The sequence below is a fragment of the Mustela erminea genome, chromosome 17, assembly GCF_009829155.1.
Source record: "Mustela erminea isolate mMusErm1 chromosome 17, mMusErm1.Pri, whole genome shotgun sequence".
Classification (NCBI taxonomy): Eukaryota; Metazoa; Chordata; class Mammalia; order Carnivora; family Mustelidae; genus Mustela; species Mustela erminea.
Genome location: NC_045630.1, coordinates 23,830,608 through 23,850,805, shown reverse-complemented (window position 1 = coordinate 23,850,805; position 20,198 = coordinate 23,830,608). Strand labels below are relative to the sequence as shown.

The window sequence follows — 20,198 nt, the reverse complement described above, 5'->3', positions numbered from 1 at the left end:
ACATTGTTTATTTAAAGTCAGCCCAGTTTCTACCTCTTTGACAGAATTGTTTCTTTAAATTCTGTGACATATATAGGTATACCAGGGGTTGCAAACTCAAGGTGTACAAAGACAAATGCTCACAAGAATAGGACGAGTAATGTAAATAAGTGAAATAAACCAGAAGTAAAGTAACAAAGGAAAATGAGTTAGGACAAACCGGCATCTTTAATTTAAGGTTAATATGGTGGGATCTGCACCCTTCTCAGCTGTGCCTCGTTATTGCCAGATCTTCCCATTTCTTAGGAAGAGAAAGTCACTTAGATATTTCCTATGATATTTCCTGGTTTTAAAAACATTGGGACAGAGGGAATGCCACCTTTTAGGCTCTGATATATGTTATATAATGCATTACTTGATCATTTAATATTACTTGATCTTCTTGTATTCACTAATAACCTAATGTGGGAGAAAATACAAGATAGTAAGTTTCTCCTGAACTGTTTTACTTGAGTAGTTTTGAATTTTTCTAACTTTAACAATTAGTAATATCTCTAACCAAGGTAAGAAGTTGGGATGTCATGTATTTTGAGACAAATAATGATTAGTTTGGCATGTCAAATTGAAAATTAAAGATTTCAGTTCTAAAAAGAGATTTGAAAAGTCATTGGCAATTAGGTGATGGTTGAGGCTACAGAAGTAAGATAATCCAGGAAAGGAACATGCAGAGTGAGATTAATGACAGAACCATGGAGAACACCAGTTTCTAGGGAACATGAAGAAGAAGAAGAATTGGCCGGGGGTGGGAGGGGGGGAGTAGGAAGGTCCAAGCCATTGGAGCCAGTAAAGCCTCAAAGAACAAAGGGAATAATAAAAGTACTGAGACACTAAAGAGCCGCAGGAGACCAAGAGAAGATTTAATAATAGCAGGTCCCTTATACCTTTGTCAGAGTAAATTTCAACAAGATACAGATTTCAGACTATTTTTTTTAGAGATTTTATTCATTTATTTGAGAAAGAGTACACGAGCAGGGGGAAGAGCAGAGCGTGAGGGAGAAGCGGAAGAAGCAGACTCCCTGCTTAGTAGAGAGCCCAGTACGGGACTCAATCCTAGGATCCTAGGATCATGACCTGAACTGAAGACAGGTGTTCGACCAACTGAGCCACCAGGTACCCCAGATTTCAGACTATATAGTAGGTTGAAAAGTGGATTAAATTTAACTGCCAAGTGGATTGGTTTCCACAATATATTAAGAATTTAGAAATCAGTAAGAAAAAAAAATCCGAGGAAAAAATGGATAAAAGACATTTCATAGAAATATGTAACCTCATTACCAATCAAGAAAAGGAAAATTAGAACACAGTGAGATAATATTTTATACTAATAAGATTGGCAGAAGTCAAGAAGACTGATAATATCAAGTGTTAGCACAAGAGTGGATTAGTAGAAACTTAAATGCTATCAGTGGTAGTGTGAATTGATAAAGCTTTAAAAACCAGTGGAGGGGCGCCTGGGTGGCTCAGTGGGTTAAAGCCTCTGCCTTCGGCTCAGGTCATAATCCCAGGATTCTGGGATTGAGCCTCACATCAGGCTCTCTGCTTGGCGGGGAGCCTGCTTACCCACCCACACCCCACTGCCTGCCTCTCTGCCTACTTGTGATCTCTGTCAAATAAATAAACAAAATCTTAAAAAAAATAAACAGTGTGAAGCTGAACATTAATAAACCATATAAATGCCATATATATAATATAATATGAGATATATCCTAGGAAAATTCTTGTACATGTGTCCCAGGAGATACTTACAAGAATGTCAGCAGCAGCGTGCAGGGAGGGAAGAAGTAACTTAAAAGTATCAAATAAGTAAGTAAATTGTGATACAGTTACATGTTAATATCTTCTCAGTCTAAGGAATTACTGCTGCATTTAGCAACACAGATAACTCCTGGAAACAAAATGGTGAGACACAGCAATCACAGAAGGCCCTATTTTTTTTTTTTTTAAGATTTTATTTATTTATCTGACAGCGAGAGATCACAAGTAGGCAGAGAGAGAGGAAGGGAAGGAAGCAGGCTCCCTGCTGTGCAGAGAGCCCGATGCGGGACTCGATCCCAGGACCCTGAGATCATGACCTGAGCCGAAGGCAGCGGCTTAACCCACTGAGCCACCCAGGCGCCCCACAGAAGGCCCTATTTTTAAAAATTTAACAAACACCTATAAATTACTTACTGTGTACCTGTGTTTACGAATGTTATCATTGAATTTAACCATAAGCAAAAGTAAATATATTGTACAGGGATACAGACAGATGTCTTGGGAAAAACAAAACGAGAGAATAATTTTAAGTTTTGGAGTAGTGGTTAGTTACCTCTGGATGGGGAGGCAGGAAGATGATACAAGGAATGAACAGCACAGGTAATGTTTTACTTCTTAACCTGCCTGGTCATTCGCCGGTATCACAATGCTTGATAACAACCAACATTACATGAGTTAGAGTATACTTTTTAAAAAATGGTAAAATCATGATTCTTAAACAAATACAAAATGAGTACATGTCATGGTTCTGTTTAAATCATTAAATTTTTAAGGGGATCAGGAGGATACTGCAACCATTTCAGGAGAGAATTCAAAGTACCACACCTACCATATAGTCAAGAATGCTACGATAAATTTATACATAGTTGCAAAACTGGTCAACATCCGTAGAACATTAATCATTTACATTTTATGTAAATGTTATGTTATGTTTATGAACATAAGGCATTGGCATTTTTATGGACAGGAGTTTGTATTATTACTAGTTTTCAAAAACTTACGGAGTTTGTTAGGTAGCTCAGAAAGTCCGGAAGGATACACTGGAGATAGGATGCCTGGTTTGTTTTTTGTTCGTTTGTTTGTTTGTTTGTTTTTTGCCTATTTCAGAGACTGTCATAATTTTTCCTGACTCGTAAACTTTTATATGTGTCAAATATTTCATTAAAAAGAGACGAAGGATTAAATAAGTGGAGGGGTCTCTATTTCTCTTTCAAGCTGTTTGTTATAGCGAAAGGGACAGGGGTCCTGTCCAGAGAAGGAATCAGATGTGACCAAAGAGTTACCTTGATTTTGTTTTCTTCAAGAGAGGAGGTGTAAATGTAGGCCTCTGCTCTTCTCTGGAAAGGAGCCCAAGGCAGGTGAGGAGGCTGTCGTGATCACACTCAAAATCACAACAGTGGAGAGGAAAAAGGGATTCTTCTTCCTCTGAGATTGAAGGAAAAACAGCTAAGCTAAAGATTCATTTGAAGTCATTAAAAAAGAAGTTGAGAGTCTCTAAAGTAAAGGAAGTATTTATGATAGATGGCATCAAGAGTACCTTTAAGACTTCCTGAATGGAAAAAGAATGAATAGGATGAGTAAAAGGATTGCCAGCCCAAGATTTTAGGTTGTTTTAAGCACCTGTTGTCAAAACACTGCACAAGATTTTCATGTTCTTAGAGTGCAAGATAGAGCAGCTGCCTTAAATGAGTTTATAGTCATGAGCCGATAAGATAAAGAGTTTAAACAGATTACAAAGTCATAAAAATTACCAAGTGAATGGTATTACAGATTCTGTATGAATTTATAACAGCGGGTAGTGGAGAAGCTAGGGTACAGGTATATACTCTGAGGTCCAGCTCTGTTACTAACAGTTCACATGGCATTAGTCTGTCAATATCTGTGGACCTCGGATTCTTCATCTGTAAAAAGGGGGCTTTCCTTTCTTGGAGTCTGTGAGAAAACTAAAAAACAGTTGACACTGACCTAGATATTAAATAAAATTGAGATGGGCAGAGATAAGTCTTGGAAATAGTCAAGATGAAAGAAACAGGATGAAAAAAGAACACAGGGCTTTTTTGGAAGTCAGTGTATGTGGTACATAGGTGGTTTTTTCAGAGTCCGTGAAATGTGCAGTAATGGGGTAAAAAGTAGGAAAGTGTATTTTTCTCTTCAACTATAGTTGTCTTTCTTACACACTTTACATGTGTCGCCTTACATATCTAGAACTGGTAAAACCAAGTTATATTTGGAGGTTATTTTGTTTGCACAGAGAAATGGGGCAGTGGGGTTGCAGTGGGGGAAAGAGTTTCAGTTTGTAGTCACATGCACTGTTTCAGAAATCCAACTGTCTATCTTCAGAACAAGACAGTACACAAATACTTCATGTCTAATGCCGTGGGAACTGCTATAAAGTTCATCGGGAGCACCTGGCTAGCTCAGTTGGTAGAACACTTGACTCTTTATCTCGGGGTTGTGAGTTCGAGTACCCCACATTGGGTGTAGGGATTATAAGTAAATAAACTTTAAAATAGAAATAAAAACAAGATACCCTCATAAGAGAACATTTACAAAAATATTATTTATGGGGCGCCTGGGTGGCTCAGTGGGTTAAGCCGCTGCCTTCGGCTCAGGTCATGATCTCAGGGTCCTGGGATCGAGTCCCGCATCGGGTTCTCTGCTCCGCGGGGATCCTGCTTCCTCCTCTCTCTCTCTCTGCCTGCCTCTCTGCCTACTTGTGATCTCTCTGTGTCAAATGAATAAATAAAATCTTAAAAAATATATATATATATTATTTATGTATCTGACCCCAAATCCATGGAAACCTATGCCTCAGTGATTATGATTTAGCAAGGCTGAGGTGTATTAACAATAAATCCTAAATACAGCGTATATTTAAATGTAGTGATGAACTAGGTTTTTGGTGGTTTTTTTTTTTCTTACTTTTATCATGCTCTTCCAAACTACAAGTAAGAAAACACTCATTTATCTCATTTTGTTTCAGGTATCTATTTGTCAGATTTAACATATATTGATTCAGCATACCCATCAACCGGCAGCATTCTAGAAAATGAGCAAAGGTCAAATTTGATGAATAACATCCTTCGAATAATTTCTGATTTACAGCAGTCCTGTGAATATGGTACGTTTCTGGGGAGTAATACTACATCATTATGCTGTGTTTCTTTTGACTCATTTATCTGAATTGATAGCCATTGTTTGCACAGCAGGGAACATCATCCTACTCTAAAGGAAAATAATGATTGTTTAATATTTAGCATCCTGTTTGATACCTTGCTTTTAAGGAGTTGAAGTATTTCATATTTAAAATTTTATTTTATCTTTTTTCTTCTGTAGCAACTTTGCTAACATAATTTATAAGATTATTTTCTGTTACCTTCATCTCATTTGATATTCCTGGTTACAGAAATAGTTCTTACATTTTTCAGTTTGGGAAGGGACTAAGACCTATGATCCTTGTAACAGTTGACTAGCTTTCTTAAGTTCATCATTAAATAAATAACCAATTTTTTGTTCAAGAGTATTTAATGGGAAAACATGTAGAAAGAGCTTACACAAGCCCAGATAATGAGAAAAATGTTGTATTTTTTTTCTCATTTTTTATGGTGTTTGGATGCTTTCAGCTTGGTAGGGAATAAAGATAACCATTACTGGTATATATTTTTAAAATGTTAAACAGTGAGTTTACATTATCCAATTTATTTAAAATAGATTTGTTTTAAAGTTATTTTATGTGCATGTGTATACTTCTAAGAAAACCTTAAAAACTTCCGAAAAGTATATGTGGGGGAGGACATTTATCAAATATGTGGGATTTGGTAAATGGAGCTATTTGTTGTTGTTGTTTTCGTAATACAATCTGAAGAGAAACCAGAGTATGTTTGGTGTTTTGTTTTGTTTTTTAATCTGTACAAACAGCATGCAACTGTAATTTTTTAAATTACCATCAGTTTTACATTAAATAAAATCTACCTCAGTAGTCTCCTTCTAGAGTTTTGGTGCCATGCAGCCTTAATTTTTCTTAAGTATGTATTTCTTAAATTAACTTTTAAAATTCTGGTTAAGATATACTGCGTCCGATAATTATTTATCACATTTTGCCTAGATATCCCCATGTTGCCTCATGTTCAAAAATACCTGAACTCCGTTCAGTATATAGAAGAACTACAGAAGTTTGTGGAAGATGATAATTACAAGTAGGTTGGATCTTCAGAAGTGGTTTAACTTTGATCTGTGTTCTACCCTTTCGTCCCCATGTGTTTAAACATCTGAATTTTATATCATATCATGCAAATGCCTAATCCCAGTTTACAGTGCTTATGATAAAGGTATTTGTATACATTCTTTATTTTATGGGGTTTTTTTTGTTTTTTTTTAAGATTTTATTTGTTGATTTGACAGAGAGAGACTCAGTGAGAGAGGGAACACCAGCAGGGAGTGTGGGCGAGGGAGAAGCAGGCTTCCCGCTGAGCAGGGAGCCTGATGGGGAGCTCGATTCCAGGACCCTGGGATCATGACCTGAGCTGAAGGCAGACACTTAACGACTAGGCCACCCTGGCACCCTTATGTATTTCTTAAGCACTTGGTATGATTGAGACAATTTACAAATACCTCATCTGTTCTTTTGTTTAAAAGTGTTTCACTTTTCTCAAGTTGTTGAGAGCGGATCTTTGATAGTTCCAGTGTAAATGTCTTCCTTTCTTTATATTCAAGCACTGAATGTTTATGGAAATTTATCTTATAATAGATTGAAAAAATAATGAAACCCTCTATAAATAGGAAAATTATTCCTTTTGTAATGGTAATTTTTGGACACATCTTTGAATTTGTTTTCAATTGTTTTTATGGATTGAGACAATATTGAACCTTTCTACCTCTAGGGTAGAGGCATATGTCCAGTACCACACTTACCCTTTTCTCTGTTATACCAAGTCCTTTATTAAGGGTTTCAGAAATCACTTTTAAAATACAGCTGCCCATTTCCTTCTTTTTAACATCTGCAGTTCTGCCCAAGGTAGGAAGGATTTTTACATTTTAAGCCTTTTTATTTTCAGTGACTACTGTACCTCTTAACTGCCAGGTTTTGGGGGTTTTTCGGTTTTTTTGTTTTTTCAGAAGATGGAAGGACAAAGAACTTATATCTCTTGAGGCTTCTGATGCTTCTTGTAACTTCATTTGTTAATTTCAAATAAGAAGTTTTTGCTTAGCTTTATTATGCAAATTAGTCCCAAGCTTTCATTTTACTTTGTGTCTTTTACAGATTTTTTTTCCAATAGATTCCAATAAACTTCATACTTATACATACTTTAAAAGCTTACAAAGTGAGAGACTAGGTTATTTTTCATTATTAATGCATTATATAAAAATTTTCTTGTATGATGTGATTATCAACTGCCTTGTTCCATTAAGTTTCAACAGTTTTCAGTGAAGAAAGTACCAATAAAAGGCTACAAATTCTGGAAAATAACTAGAAATAAATTCTCTTCAAAGATTAAAGCTCTAGATAATATATATTTAAATGTATCTAAAATTTTATTAATGTTTAAAAACACCTTTATTGGGGCACCTGGGTGGCTCAGTCAGTCAGGCATCTCCCTTCAGCTCAGGTCACGATCACAAGATCCTGAGATTGAGTCCCCTGTCAGGCTGCCTCTTCAGCGGGGACCCTGCTTCTTCTCCCCCTCCTTCTGCTCCCCCTGCTTGTGCTCTCTGTCTCTCTCTGTCAAACAGATAAATAAAAATCTTTAAAAAAAATAAAAATAAAAACACCTTTACTGCCATCTTTCCCCCGTACCATAATATTGCCACTTTATATTTCTATATCAATTTTTATTTTATAAAATAGTTTATTTGAAAATGTCTGAGGTCAGTGGCTCAGCTTTTCAAAGCTGCAGTTTTTTCATAGATTTGTTGTCGCCCTGGGTTAGGGGCTTCTTGGATTTGATGGTCTGTATCTTATATTTACCACTATTTCTTCCATCTTAGCTCTGATCACTGGCATAGCACAAAACACTCATGTTTTGTCTAGTGAGCTATCTTAAACTCAAAATATGATTAAATAGTTGTTAAAAATTTCTATATCTGGCTCAAACTTGTTGAATTTAAAAGAAGTTAAAGTATTCAATAGTGAAGCCTAAGAAATTATTGTACAGTTATAGAGGGTGGTAAATTTTTATTTACTGTGGTGAAAGTAAAAGTGTTTAGTTAGGCTAATTCTTACTTTGTTAAAAAGATATAGTAGCCAATGAAGCCATTAAGTAGCTTTAACTGTCAGTATACTGATGTGAGATACCCTCATTTTTGTAGGAAAGCTAATGCTGTTGTACTGATTTCTGTTTTCATGAGTGGCTAGAACCAGAATGGCCTTCCCATTACAGTCATTTTAACAAATAGTTATTAAGCATTTGCCGTAGGTGAGTTTTTTGTGCTACTTGCCAGGATTACAAAAACAAAATCTTGTTCTTGCCCTTAAGAAGCTCATCTCATACAGAACACATCCACAAGACAGATGATGACAAAGCAGTGCAGACATTACTGTGATAGATGACATATGCTTGGGATGCCTTGGGAACATAGATCTGGGGGGGAGACCTAACTCAGCTGTAAGTGGGAAAAATGAGGGAAAAAAGAACATGAATGGCTTCAGGAGACAGTGTCACCTGAGGCTTATTAATCTTAACAGGTGAGTAGATGGTATCTCCATGTAAGGAGTGAGGAAAAGTGTTCCAGGGGATGGAAGGATCAGAGGATTAGGGTGGGAAGCAGTGTTTTTGCTTTGGGGAATGCTCAGTCACTTGGCAGTATTGGGGCATCAGATGGGAGACTGAATAAGACAGTTTTTTAAAGATGCAGTTGTGTTTCAGGAACCTTCTAATTCAGTATGCTGAAAGTCAGCATTTTAAGATAAGAGCCATTAAAATGATTAGAAAAAAAATGGTTTTTCTGATGAGAGATTTAAATAAAAATGACACCTTTGGTATCCAAGGCCTCTGTTTTTTTGGCAGCTTCATCTATCTATAGGGAACCAGTATAGACACTACAAATTAATGCATGGGTTGTTTTTTTTTTTAAAGATTTTATTTATTTATTTGACAGAGATCACAAGTAGGCAGAGAGAGAGGGAGGAAGCAGGCTCCCCGCTGAGCAGAGAGCCCGATGTGGGGCTCAATCCCAGGTCCCAGAGATCATGACCTGAGCTGAAGTCAGAGGCTTTAACCCACTGAGCCACCCAGGCGCCCCTAGTGTGTGTTTTTTAATCAGGATGGAAATCTTCCACAGTTCCTCCATTTTAATACGAACATAATCTCTTTTCTCGGTGAACCAGCATCACTGTTCCTGAATGGTGTTTTGATGATGACACATAGACACCCAACCTCTGACTTGACTGCTGTGCTTTAAGATGCTTCTGCTTTTTGTACTGCTGGCAGCGGCGTGACTCACCCATACCTTCCTCTCTGTTCCTTTCAGCTGCAGTGAGGTTATCAAGGAAGTAATAAGTTGAGAACCTATAATAGATTTATCATGATGAATATCACTTGTATTGTACAGTTTCATTAAAAAAAAAACCCAGTTGGTAGAATGCTTTTTTTTTTAAGTATTAATATTTAGACAAATACTTAGTAATAATGGGCTTTGTGGGCTATACCAACAAATACTACAACTGCTGTATTATCCTGTTTCTTGAAATGGCATCTACTGATAGGAGTCATAATCTCTTTGATGTGGAACTCAAAACTGGATATATTATCCTAAATGGAACTTACGTTATCAGCTAATAAGCTTTGACTTAGGACAGGGATTTACCAGGAATTTTGCAAATAACTTTTTTATTATTAAAGATCTTTGAAGGAGCGCCTGGGTGGCTCAGTGGGATAAAGCCTCTGCCTTCAGCTCAGGTTGTGATCTCAGGGTCCTGGGATTGACCCCATATTGGGCCCTCTACTCCGCAGGGAGCCTGCTTTCCCCTCTCTCTGCCTGCTTGTGATCTCTGTCAAATGAATGGATAAAATACTAAAAAAACAAAGTTGAATTAGTTATTTTGGGGGATGTTTTGGAAATTTTCAGTGCTACAGAAGCCATTTGTCCATCCAGTAACAATTCTAGAAGTAATTTGTGTAATACATGAAAATTCCTGAATTAAGTGTCAGGTATCAATATAACTTCAAGTTAAATCACTTTTTAGTCATTTAGCAAATATTTTTAAATGTGTTGAACCATTTAGTTTGGGGGAGATTTTTCTGTTTTTAACTATAGCTTTTTAATGTTTTTTTCTCTGCCTAATATTTCTAAGAATAACCATAAGATTTGCTTTGTATGAAAGAAATAAGAGATTTACTATTATTAAGGATTGCTCTTGAAGAAAAATATATAGCTGAGATTGTTATTAAAATGCTTTATTTTTTGTGAGGAAATACGTAATTTTAATATTGTCAAATGTTAATCATTTTATATGTTTTGTTTATTTTTAATATTCAGGCTTTCATTAAAGATAGAACCAGGGACAAGCACGCCACGCTCTGCTGCTTCGAGAGAAGATTTAGTAGGTTAGTGCATAGTTATTTCAGATTACTGAATAACAAATCAGATAACCTAATAAGAAATAATATGCTCAAAAAAAAAAAAAGAAATAATATGCTCCAATGTAAATAAATACTTAGCACATTTTATAATGCATGCAAAAATTTATTTTTGGTATTAAAATATATCACTTTGGGTTTTTTTGTTTTTTAATTAAGAAGTTCCTTGGAGTTTATAGTAATGTACCAAAAAACAAACTAATCAAGGAAAATATATACAACAAACAAAAAAGTAAGTAAGTGTTTATAAATACCTGTTCTTTTTTTATTAAGAATACACTATCCTGGTCAGTGAAGGTTGATGACATTAAAATTTTCTGTGGTTTGAGTGGAAATTTTTATTAACATGAATAATTATGGAAATCAGCTTTAGTAACATTTTAGCAATTTCACTCTAATACTGGGCCAGGTACGAAAAATAATAAAAAATAGTCACAATCCCGTAATTCACCTATTGCATTAAAATGGGGATAATATATGTGTACCACACATAATTAAAAATCTAAAATTAGGGAGAATTGTTCATTGTTTGAGAAATTTTTTTTCCAAGATTTTATTTATTTATTTGAGAGATACCACAAGTAGGCAGAGAGGCAGTGGAGGGGTGGGGGGGTGGCAGTGGGAAGTAGGCTCCCCACTGAGCAGAGAGCCCAATGCAGGTCTCTATCCCAGGACCCTCGGATCATGACCTGAGCTGAAGGCAGAGGCTTTCACCCACTGAGCCACCCAGGTGCCCTGTTTAAGAAATTATTAATAAGTACTTTTTTTTGAAATTTTAAATGCAGACTTTGACACTAAACTTCATATTAGATACCCTGTAAGTATTTTGAGGCCCATTCAATAAGGTGTGTAGGAAGCAAGGGGACAAGCCATGATGATACCTAGGGGGAAAGTATATTAAAAGCAGTGGAAAACATGGCAGTCTGAATCCCTCACATTTGCTTTTGTTTTCTTTGTTAAAATGATATTTTGCAAATCTTTATACTTTCCAAGTTCTGGTTTTTTAACTCTCATAAGTCTGAACGGTGTCAAAATAGATTGAAATTCCAATTTGAATGCTTGACCTGCCCCACATGCTCTTTCTCCAAAAAGAAGTTAAAACTAAGAGAAGCGCTGTGTAAAATTAAATGAGCACTGAACTGGGACTCCTCTGTGTGATTACTTCCAGGCTTAATCTATGATTGTGATATTCTGGGCCCATCTCTTCTAATTCTGCTTCTTCCTCTTGAAAAGAGGCAAATACTAATACTGCCTGCTTAGTGCAATAAGATAGAAATTAACAGATTTTGTATGTTTTGGATTTTGGGTTTTAAGACTCAGAAAGCAAATATTTTTTAAAAAAATTTTATTTATTTATTTGACAGACAGAGATCCCAAGTAGGCAGAGAGGCAGGCAGTATCGGGGGTGCGGGGAGGTAAGCAGGCTTCCTGCTGAGCAGAGAGCCTGATGCGGGGCTCCATCCCAGGACCCTGAGATCATGACTTGAGCCTAAGGCAGAGGCTTAAACCACTGATCCACCCAGGCACCCCAGAAAGCAAATATTTTTTTTTTATTTTTTATTTTTTATAAACATATATTTTTATCCCCAGGGGTACAGGTCTGTGAATCACCAGGTTTACACACTTCACAGTACTCACCAAAGCACACACCCTCCCCAATGTCCATAATCCCACCCCCTTCTTCCAACCCCCCTCCCCCCAGCAACCCTCAGTTTGTTTTGTGAGATTAAGAGTCACTTATGGTTTGTCTCCATCCCAATTCCATCCTGAGAAAGCAAATATTTTAATGTTCAGTCAATTAAATAGATTTAACTGTATCATTATCTTAAAATTTAAATCACATTTTATATTTTCTATCAAGGGATTGGAAAGAAAATCTTTTTGAAACAATCTGAAAAATTTCTCTCCCTCTGTGTCTCTCTCTGTCTCTGTCTCTTTCTCTTTTGCATTTAACCTCTAGGTCCTGAAGTAGGAGCATCTCCACAGAGTGGGAGAAAAAGCATGGCAGCTGAAGGAGCCTTGCTTCCACAGACGCCACCGTCCCCTCGGAACCTGATTCCACATGGACACAGGAAGTGCCATAGCTTGGGCTATAAGTCAGCATTTTTCATTTAATCTTTCAGATTTTTAAGTTGTTTCCAGTTGAATTTGTTTTCTCTATGTTTTATTAGTTAAATACAGTTTTATTTGTATAACAGTAGTTTTTTCCTGGTTTAGTAAAATACCTTGTTTGCCTAGAAGCGTTTAGTTCTTCTTTTACCTTAATTTGGAAATAAGCTTCTCCCAACAGTGCCTACATTTGGGGGAATAAATGAGCTATATTACAGAGTATCATCATAAATGAAATGAGGAAGGCAATTGCCCATTCTCCTTTTAAATTACAACTTTTATATCAAAATAGTCATTGCTTGTCTTAAAGTAGGTCACCATAAGTAAAGGTGTATAAAAATTACTCCTTTCATTCTTAAATATAATGAAAAGAAAACTGATCTTTTGTTAACAGTCGTTACCTTTGCAAGATTGTTTACTCAAAATGGAGCCCATAGTTTACCTTTGCCATAATTTTTATGAAAGTTTAATAGCTGTTTCCCAAAAGTGAATGTGGAACTATTTTTTAATGGACCCAAGACTCAAGATGAAATTAAAATATTATCTGTTTCATAAGATAGGGCCTGGCCTGGTTTCCTAAAATATTTTCCTTAAACTGTTAATTTTAGGCTTTTATGGGAATATCTATGTGATAGCTTAGCATGAGAATTCAAAAGTCAGTTTAGGATAGCTGGTAAATGTTCTATATCTTGAATCGTTAATAGTATTTTTATATCCTGAATTAACCCAATAATAAAATATATGAAAAATACTTCTCTTTGTTTCCAGTTTCATTCATAAAATGAACACAGCAGAGTTTAAGAGTGCAACATTCCCAAATGCAGGGCCAAGACATCTACTAGATGACAGCGTCATGGAGCCCCACGCACCATCTCGTGGCCAAGCAGAAAGTTCTACTCTTTCTAGTGGAATATCAATAGGTGAGAAATACTTCTCTGAGAGGATTACAATGTATAAAAATGAGATTCTTAATAAAACATTTGGAAAAGAGTCACTAATCCTAACATACATAGAGAAACTTTGATAAAAGCGAAGTAGCCGGGGCCCCTGGGTGGCTCCGTGGGTTAAGCCTCTGCCTTCAGCTCTGGTCATGCTCAGGGTCCTGGGATCAAGCCCCTCATCAGGCTCTCTGCTCAGCAGGGAGTCTGCTTCCCTTCCTCTCTCTGCCTGCCTCTCTGCCTACTTACAATCTCTGTCAAATAAATAAATAAAATCTTTAAAAAAAAAAAAAAGCAAAGTAGCAGTTAGATATAGGATCATCTTACTAGTACCTACTGAAGTTAATAAAGAAATCATGGTATTTTAAAAAACTGCTTGATATTTTTTCTCCAAAAGGGGAGGCATTTGAGGAATGGTGAGAAAAGAAGGTGGGCTGGTTGAATTGGTTGCTTTATGCAGTTTGGTTGTAGGAATGAGAAAAGGGGTAGAATTGGCATACTCCCAGTTTTTTGGATTAAGCAGTTAGTTAGTTAAATGATTGTACCATTGCCATGATAGAGAAAACCAGAAGAGCAATCATTTGTAGGTGGTGAGGTATTTGTGAAGGATGACTGGGTTTGAGAAGTTGGGAATCCTATTTCGGACGTGTTTGGTCCACATGGAGCTGTCAGGTAACTGAATATGTGACTTTTGAGCTCAGTGGGTTCGAGTTAGGTCTGTAGATATTAAGTATGGGTGTTTGCATATTTAGCATAGTATTTCAAGGCATGGGATTGGTTGAGGTCACCAAGGGAAAGCATGTATATAAAAGAAGACACACTAACATTTAGAGATCCGATTAAATTACCTTTTTTTTTTTTTTAAGATTTATTTATTTTAGAGTGAGCGAACATACGCAAGGCAGAGGGAGGAGAGAATCTCAAGCAGACTCAGTGCTGAGTGCAGAGCCTGATGCAGGCTTGATCTCATGACTGTAAGATCACAACCTGACCTGAAACCAAGGGTTGGATGCTTAAGCTACTGCACCACCCTGTTGCCCCCTAGTATTTTTACTTATTTATTTTTTAATCAAAGGAAGTACAAAGGAGGGATCAGTGAAATAGGAATAAAAATCAGGGTGTGGTATCACAGAAGCCCAGTAGAGGAAGTATCTTCCCCAGGAAGAGGGAAGTATTTAATGTATCACTATCAAATGCAAGAAAAAAAATGAGGATGGGAGTTGATCAGTGTGCATTTGGCAAGATAGAAGTCATTGGTGACCTTGATAAGACCTGCTTCATAAAATAGTGGCATCAGAACCCTGATTGGAGTAGACTGGAGAACGAGAAGCCAGGGAATAAAGATAAAGGGGACCAAAAAATTGGGACGATATTGGAAAGGGATGTGAGGTTATGAGGAGAATTTGTTTTTACTTCCTAAACTTTATTTTCTGAATCTTTTAGATGAGCATTATTTCTTTTGATTATTGGAAAAACCTTCCTACTAGGTTTTGTTTGTTTGTTGTTTTTGTTTTTCTTAAGAAGGAATAGAGGAGGAAAATAGCTTCTCTGATTAAGTGCCTGATTGCTCAAGGGCTAAGCCTGTTATTATTAATAGGATCATCTCAGTATTGATGAATAGTCAGTAGAAAGAAATCCTAGAAGGAGTTCATTTTCTTAAACAAATTGACTTCCTTAACCCTTTAAAGTTCCAAACGCAATGAACAAAACTGATTTAGAGCTTTCCAGCACCATTCAGCGATTTTTAAATTCCAAAGTTCCCCCTTTGATAAGTACAAATGATTAAATAATGATAAAATTCACAAAATAGAAGACAAGTTAGCCACCTCAAATACCTTTTCATTAATGCTATAAGCTGTTACTATGCAAATATCAACCTCAACCTGAAAAATAATACATAGTGTAATTTTGCAAAAGAAAGAAGAACTTTCTTCCCATTAAAAATTTGTTACACTATGGAATCTGGCATACCACTTAAACAAAAAAAAATAATTTTTACAATTACATCTCTCAAGTATATATATTTGACTTTTACCCATCATAAAATTTTTTTTAAAGATTTTATTTATTTATTTGACAGAGAGAGAGATCACAGGTAGGCAGAGAGGCAGGCAGAGAGAGATGGGGAAGCAGGCTCCCTGTTGAGCAGAGAGCCAGACATGGGGCTTGATCCCAGGACCCTGAGATCATGACCTGAGCCAAAGGCAGAGGCTTCCCACTGAGCCACCCAGGCACCACCACCCCCATCATAAATTTTGTAATGATAATTCTTTAGTTTATCTGTGGCTTTTTCACTGATGTTCTTTTGGTTTTCACAAGATAATTATCTTGTTATTTCATTCAGTTACAGTTAGTGTCTCAGTTTGGAGGCCTGCCTTTTAGAACAGGAAAAGACTATTTTAGGGATGCCGCTAACTTAGTAGAGTGCGCAACTCTTGATTTTGGGATTGTGAGTTTGAGCCCCACTTTGGGTATAGAGATTACTTAAATATAAAAAACTTTTTTTTTTAAAGATTTTATTTATTTACTTGAGAGAGAGACAGTGAGAGAGAGCATGAGCGAGGAGAAGGTCAGAGGGAGAAGCAGACTCCCCATGGAGCTGGGAGTCTGATGCGGGACTCGATCCCGGGACTCCAGGATCATGACCCGAGCCGAAGGCAGTCGTCCAACCAACTGAGCCACCCAGGTGTCCCTATAAAAAACTTTTTAAAAAAAGGAAGAGACTATTGTAATTTTGCCTTTGTATTTATTTATTTTTATTGTAAGGCTGTTAAGTGGGTAAACAGTAAAGATTGTTATATCCTTGTTTGTAAATTAGAACATTAGACATAGATATTACCTTGCACGGTTTTTGTTTTAAAGCTCTATATTCTGGAAAGAAAGTAATTTATAACCATAGATGGTAGATGTTACACACACACAATTTATAGTTAAAAAAGGGTTTTTTCCTTAGCTGTAGCTTTAATCTACAATATTAGTCTGTACTATGGAGATTTTGAGAAAGTACTCTAGCGAAAGTAACCAGTGCTTGGGACAGTGACCTCTAACATTTTCTGATGTGGTATAGAAGTCATAGATAACCTAAAGTGGTCTGGCCCAGCTAAGAGAAGCATATCCACTCTGAGTTTCATGCTTCTAGAAAGACTTACATTTTTCTGCAAATAAGTCATAGTAATTATGATTGAATTTTCAGTGTTTACCATGTAATGCTACAAATCAAAAGATAATCTACAGGACTCTATTCCAGTTTCTCATCTGAACCACACAGCCAGAAATTTTTTTCTGTTACTGTTAACTCTGTTCTTCCAAGGATATTATATATATAACTAGCGCCACTCTAAATACATAGATAAGGCATTAATCCATCACCTACAATGTGTACCTTTTAGCACTGGAGTTTGTGTCTCTTACAGAACACTGGTATGAAAGTCTCATAGACAGTTCACTTGATATATAAGAGACAGATTAATCATAAGTTTTGTTGAGAACCAGAATTATCTTTAAAATAACATTTAAATCAGTATAAGTTGTTTTAGACTTTCTAAGTTTATTCCCCTCAGTTTTTTCTTTAGTTAATGTAAAACTTTATATTTTAACTGCTATTTTTGGATTGTTGCAGCACCTTTTTTTTTTTTTTTTTTTTTTAATTTAGGGATTCCATCCTCTTCTACCTTGCCTCTGAAGGCAAAATTAAATTTCATTAAGCTTTTTATCCTTAGGATAATAAAAAGTTTTAAAAGGCTTGTAGAGATAAAATAGAGCATGAACCTCTAAGAATTTCTCAACTATATTTGTCTTAAATTTTGACCATATTTTTAAATTTGAAAAATTCTGTGCCTGTGGTACATTCCCTAATGGTAGAAAATTGTTACATCTGAGCCGTAAGTAGCTCCACAAAAATGTTCTATGCTATTTTGTTATTTTAGGTAGTCTTAATAAATTCCAACATTCTACAGAATGTGCCTAGCAGCATTAATACTAGAAGGAAGAATTAATATGTGGATGTTCACCCACGAATAACATGACTGTCATTTTAAAAGTACAATTAAAGAGTCTATTTTTAAAATACAAAATTACACTGTAATTCTGATGTTTAAAAAATAGAATAACTTTTGATTTTAGGTAGCAGTGATGGTTCTGAACTAAGTGAAGAGACATCATGGCCTGCTTTTGAAAGGTAAGAATTCTTCATTTGAACTGCTTCAAGTTTAATTTGTCTTTCTTAAAAGATGTGATCATATGCATTTTAACAGATAATATTTGTTACATATCTGTAAGGGACTATTTATAAGCTTCCGCCTGGTGGCAGAAATTAAAGTTGATATTTAAGTCTTAGCTAATAAATACATGTTTATTTGGTGACTTGATACATACTTGAACTTTAGTGCTTTTAAAATTACAAATTTAAAACCATAATAACCAGTCATAGTCAACTTACCTACTTAGGTGTTTAAAATTACTTCTTTAAATTCTGGTTCATTTAAGTAATATTAGGGCATTAAGTAGCGTAGTCTACTTCATTCTCTGCTACCTTGTCAAGGGCAAGAAGACTCAGTGTTAAATTATACTATAAGTAAAGCAGCTTAAAGTTTGAATTTAAATTGGCATTACCTCAGAGTATGTACAGAGTGCACAGATTTCTACTGAAATCCTGTAAGGCATATTCCCTTCTCCTTTCTTTATTGCTTTAAGCTTTAAAAGTTGCCATCTGCCTACTGCATATACGCTAATATTGATCTTCGAATGTAAGATGTCCTGAAAAATGTAGCCAAACAGTGCAAATAATTTATTTACTAAACATCCATTAGGACTTTTATTTTGTCTTTGACCATTTCAGTTCTTCCATTTTTATATTTACAGGATGCTTGACTCTTGCCAAAATAATTGCTCCCTTTCGTATATAAACTGAGCAGCCTAAGTTTCTAAGCAGCTTTGAGGGCCATATTGAAATTGATGGCGTTGAAAATAGTTATCTAACTCCGTATCAGTCACATTTTTAGTAGAAAACAGTTTTATTGACTATCCATAAATGATACTGGAATTGGTTAATTTCATGCTGTTTATTTGGAATATTATATTCTTATTTTTCTATTACGTGATTAAGATTTTATTTGTAGACCCAGCATTTCAAAGTACTCTTGAGCCTTTCTACCCTAATTATCAGTGTTCCTAAGTCTTACTGTTTTTGAGGGGCCTTAACAACTTGTTTTTGCATACTATTTCTCTTCCAACTTTAGTATTCAGTCTCTTTATTAGGGTTTGCCTGAAACGAGAAAAACACAAGTTGCCTCTGGCATGCTGTCTGTACAAGTGACTTTAGTTCTTTCCCTCCAGGAAGAGCATCATATGTTGATTATAGAGTATATTGTAATCTTTAGATAAAAAACATTGATTGAAAAAAATCATTCCTCCATTTGCACCAGGATTGTATTCAGTAATCTGTTCTCATCCCAGCAGGTTACTTTTGAAGAAAGTATTTAACGGTGTCACCTTCACATCTCAAAATAATGTATTTCTTCCATGACAGATGTTTTACTTTGCAGACATTTGCAGCTAAAAAAACGTCTGTACTTGTGCCAAGTTTAAATCTGTGGCTTTTGGAATTTTGAGAGCAAATTAATGCTTCCTGGCAAGATTCAGACATGGAATAATAAACAGTAAATAAAGAGCTAGGATTTTTTAAATACTTCTTGTAGAGAGTGAATTCGAAAATAGTTTTCTGAATGTTGAACATATCACTCTCTGTCCTTATTTCCTACAGAGACATCAAATATGTTGCTGTTTAAGTTGCTAAAATGATACTTTTTGTTTTAAATCACATTTATCAACAGTGCAACCTTTGGCTTTTCCCAGGCAAAGAAGTGTTGGTGATTCTCTCTGTGTGTGTGTGTGTGTGTGTGTGTGTGCACGTGCGCATGTGTGCATGTGTGTTTATTTCCTTCGTTAAGTATTACATGCCATTTTGGATAAATATTATCTCAAACCATTTTTATCATTTATCAGCTTTACCATTTATTTCAGTTGATGTAGAAATAAAATAATGCCTTTTTACTCAGCTTGTCTCTTTTATTAGTTTTTTGGATTTAACGTAAAGGATAGAGAGGAAGATAGAGATGTTTAGGCCACATTGATTTTAAGTTTAGAGCCCACATCACTTTTAGGTGTCTTCATAGGGACATATCATAAAAATGAGTTATTTATATAGATCCAGATACCATTTTTAAACTGGAGTCCAAGAACTGGAATAGAAACAAAAGGATTTTTGAAGTATTTTCCAGGTTTTGATAGTGCTGGTTATAAATAACTCTTTAATTATCTTAGCAGATTTGTGAAAGCAAATGTATATAAAAATGTATGGTATATACTAAGACCTGTATTTCTAGAGTCCGTAGTAGAAGAAAACATCTTTTTAAATCTGTGCTGCGTGCTTAAAAAAAGAGGAGCAACCACATACTGTCCTTTTGTAGGATTTAGAAAACGGTATTACAGGAAGAAGTTGTTATATTGTTCTAGGTATTGTTGTGAATAAATGCATATGTAATATATACGATTTATAATGGAATCCAACAGGAACAGATTATACCATTCTCTCGGCCCGGTGACACGAGTGGCACGAAATGGCTATCGAAGCCACATGAAGGCCAGCAGGTACAATCCCCCTGCATTCAGGGGTCACAGAACTCCCTTCTGGTGTTGGTGATTGGCTAAATGGGTGTGATCTCACAGTATCTCTGTTCTTTCTCAATTAATTGGCTTAAAAGCTAAAAAAATACCCACAAAA

At 35.8% G+C, this 20,198-nt stretch overlaps 1 protein-coding gene across 3 annotated transcripts in view; it reads left to right on the top strand.

Annotated features, from left to right (window-relative positions):
• Positions 1–20,198, top strand: part of RALGPS2 (Ral GEF with PH domain and SH3 binding motif 2) — a 163,059-nt gene that overhangs the window by 121,248 nt on the left and 21,613 nt on the right. For 2 of the 3 annotated variants that reach the window (XM_032317209.1, XM_032317206.1), the window contains 7 exons: positions 4,778–4,915; positions 5,900–5,990; positions 10,270–10,337; positions 12,331–12,466; positions 13,248–13,399; positions 17,540–17,594; positions 19,988–20,065. In XM_032317209.1, coding sequence (XP_032173100.1) covers positions 4,778–4,915; positions 5,900–5,990; positions 10,270–10,337; positions 12,331–12,466; positions 13,248–13,399; positions 17,540–17,594; positions 19,988–20,065 — 718 coding nt within the window. The remainder of the gene's footprint in view (positions 1–4,777; positions 4,916–5,899; positions 5,991–10,269; positions 10,338–12,330; positions 12,467–13,247; positions 13,400–17,539; positions 17,595–19,987; positions 20,066–20,198) is intronic. The other variant, XM_032317207.1, reaches the window with a different exon arrangement.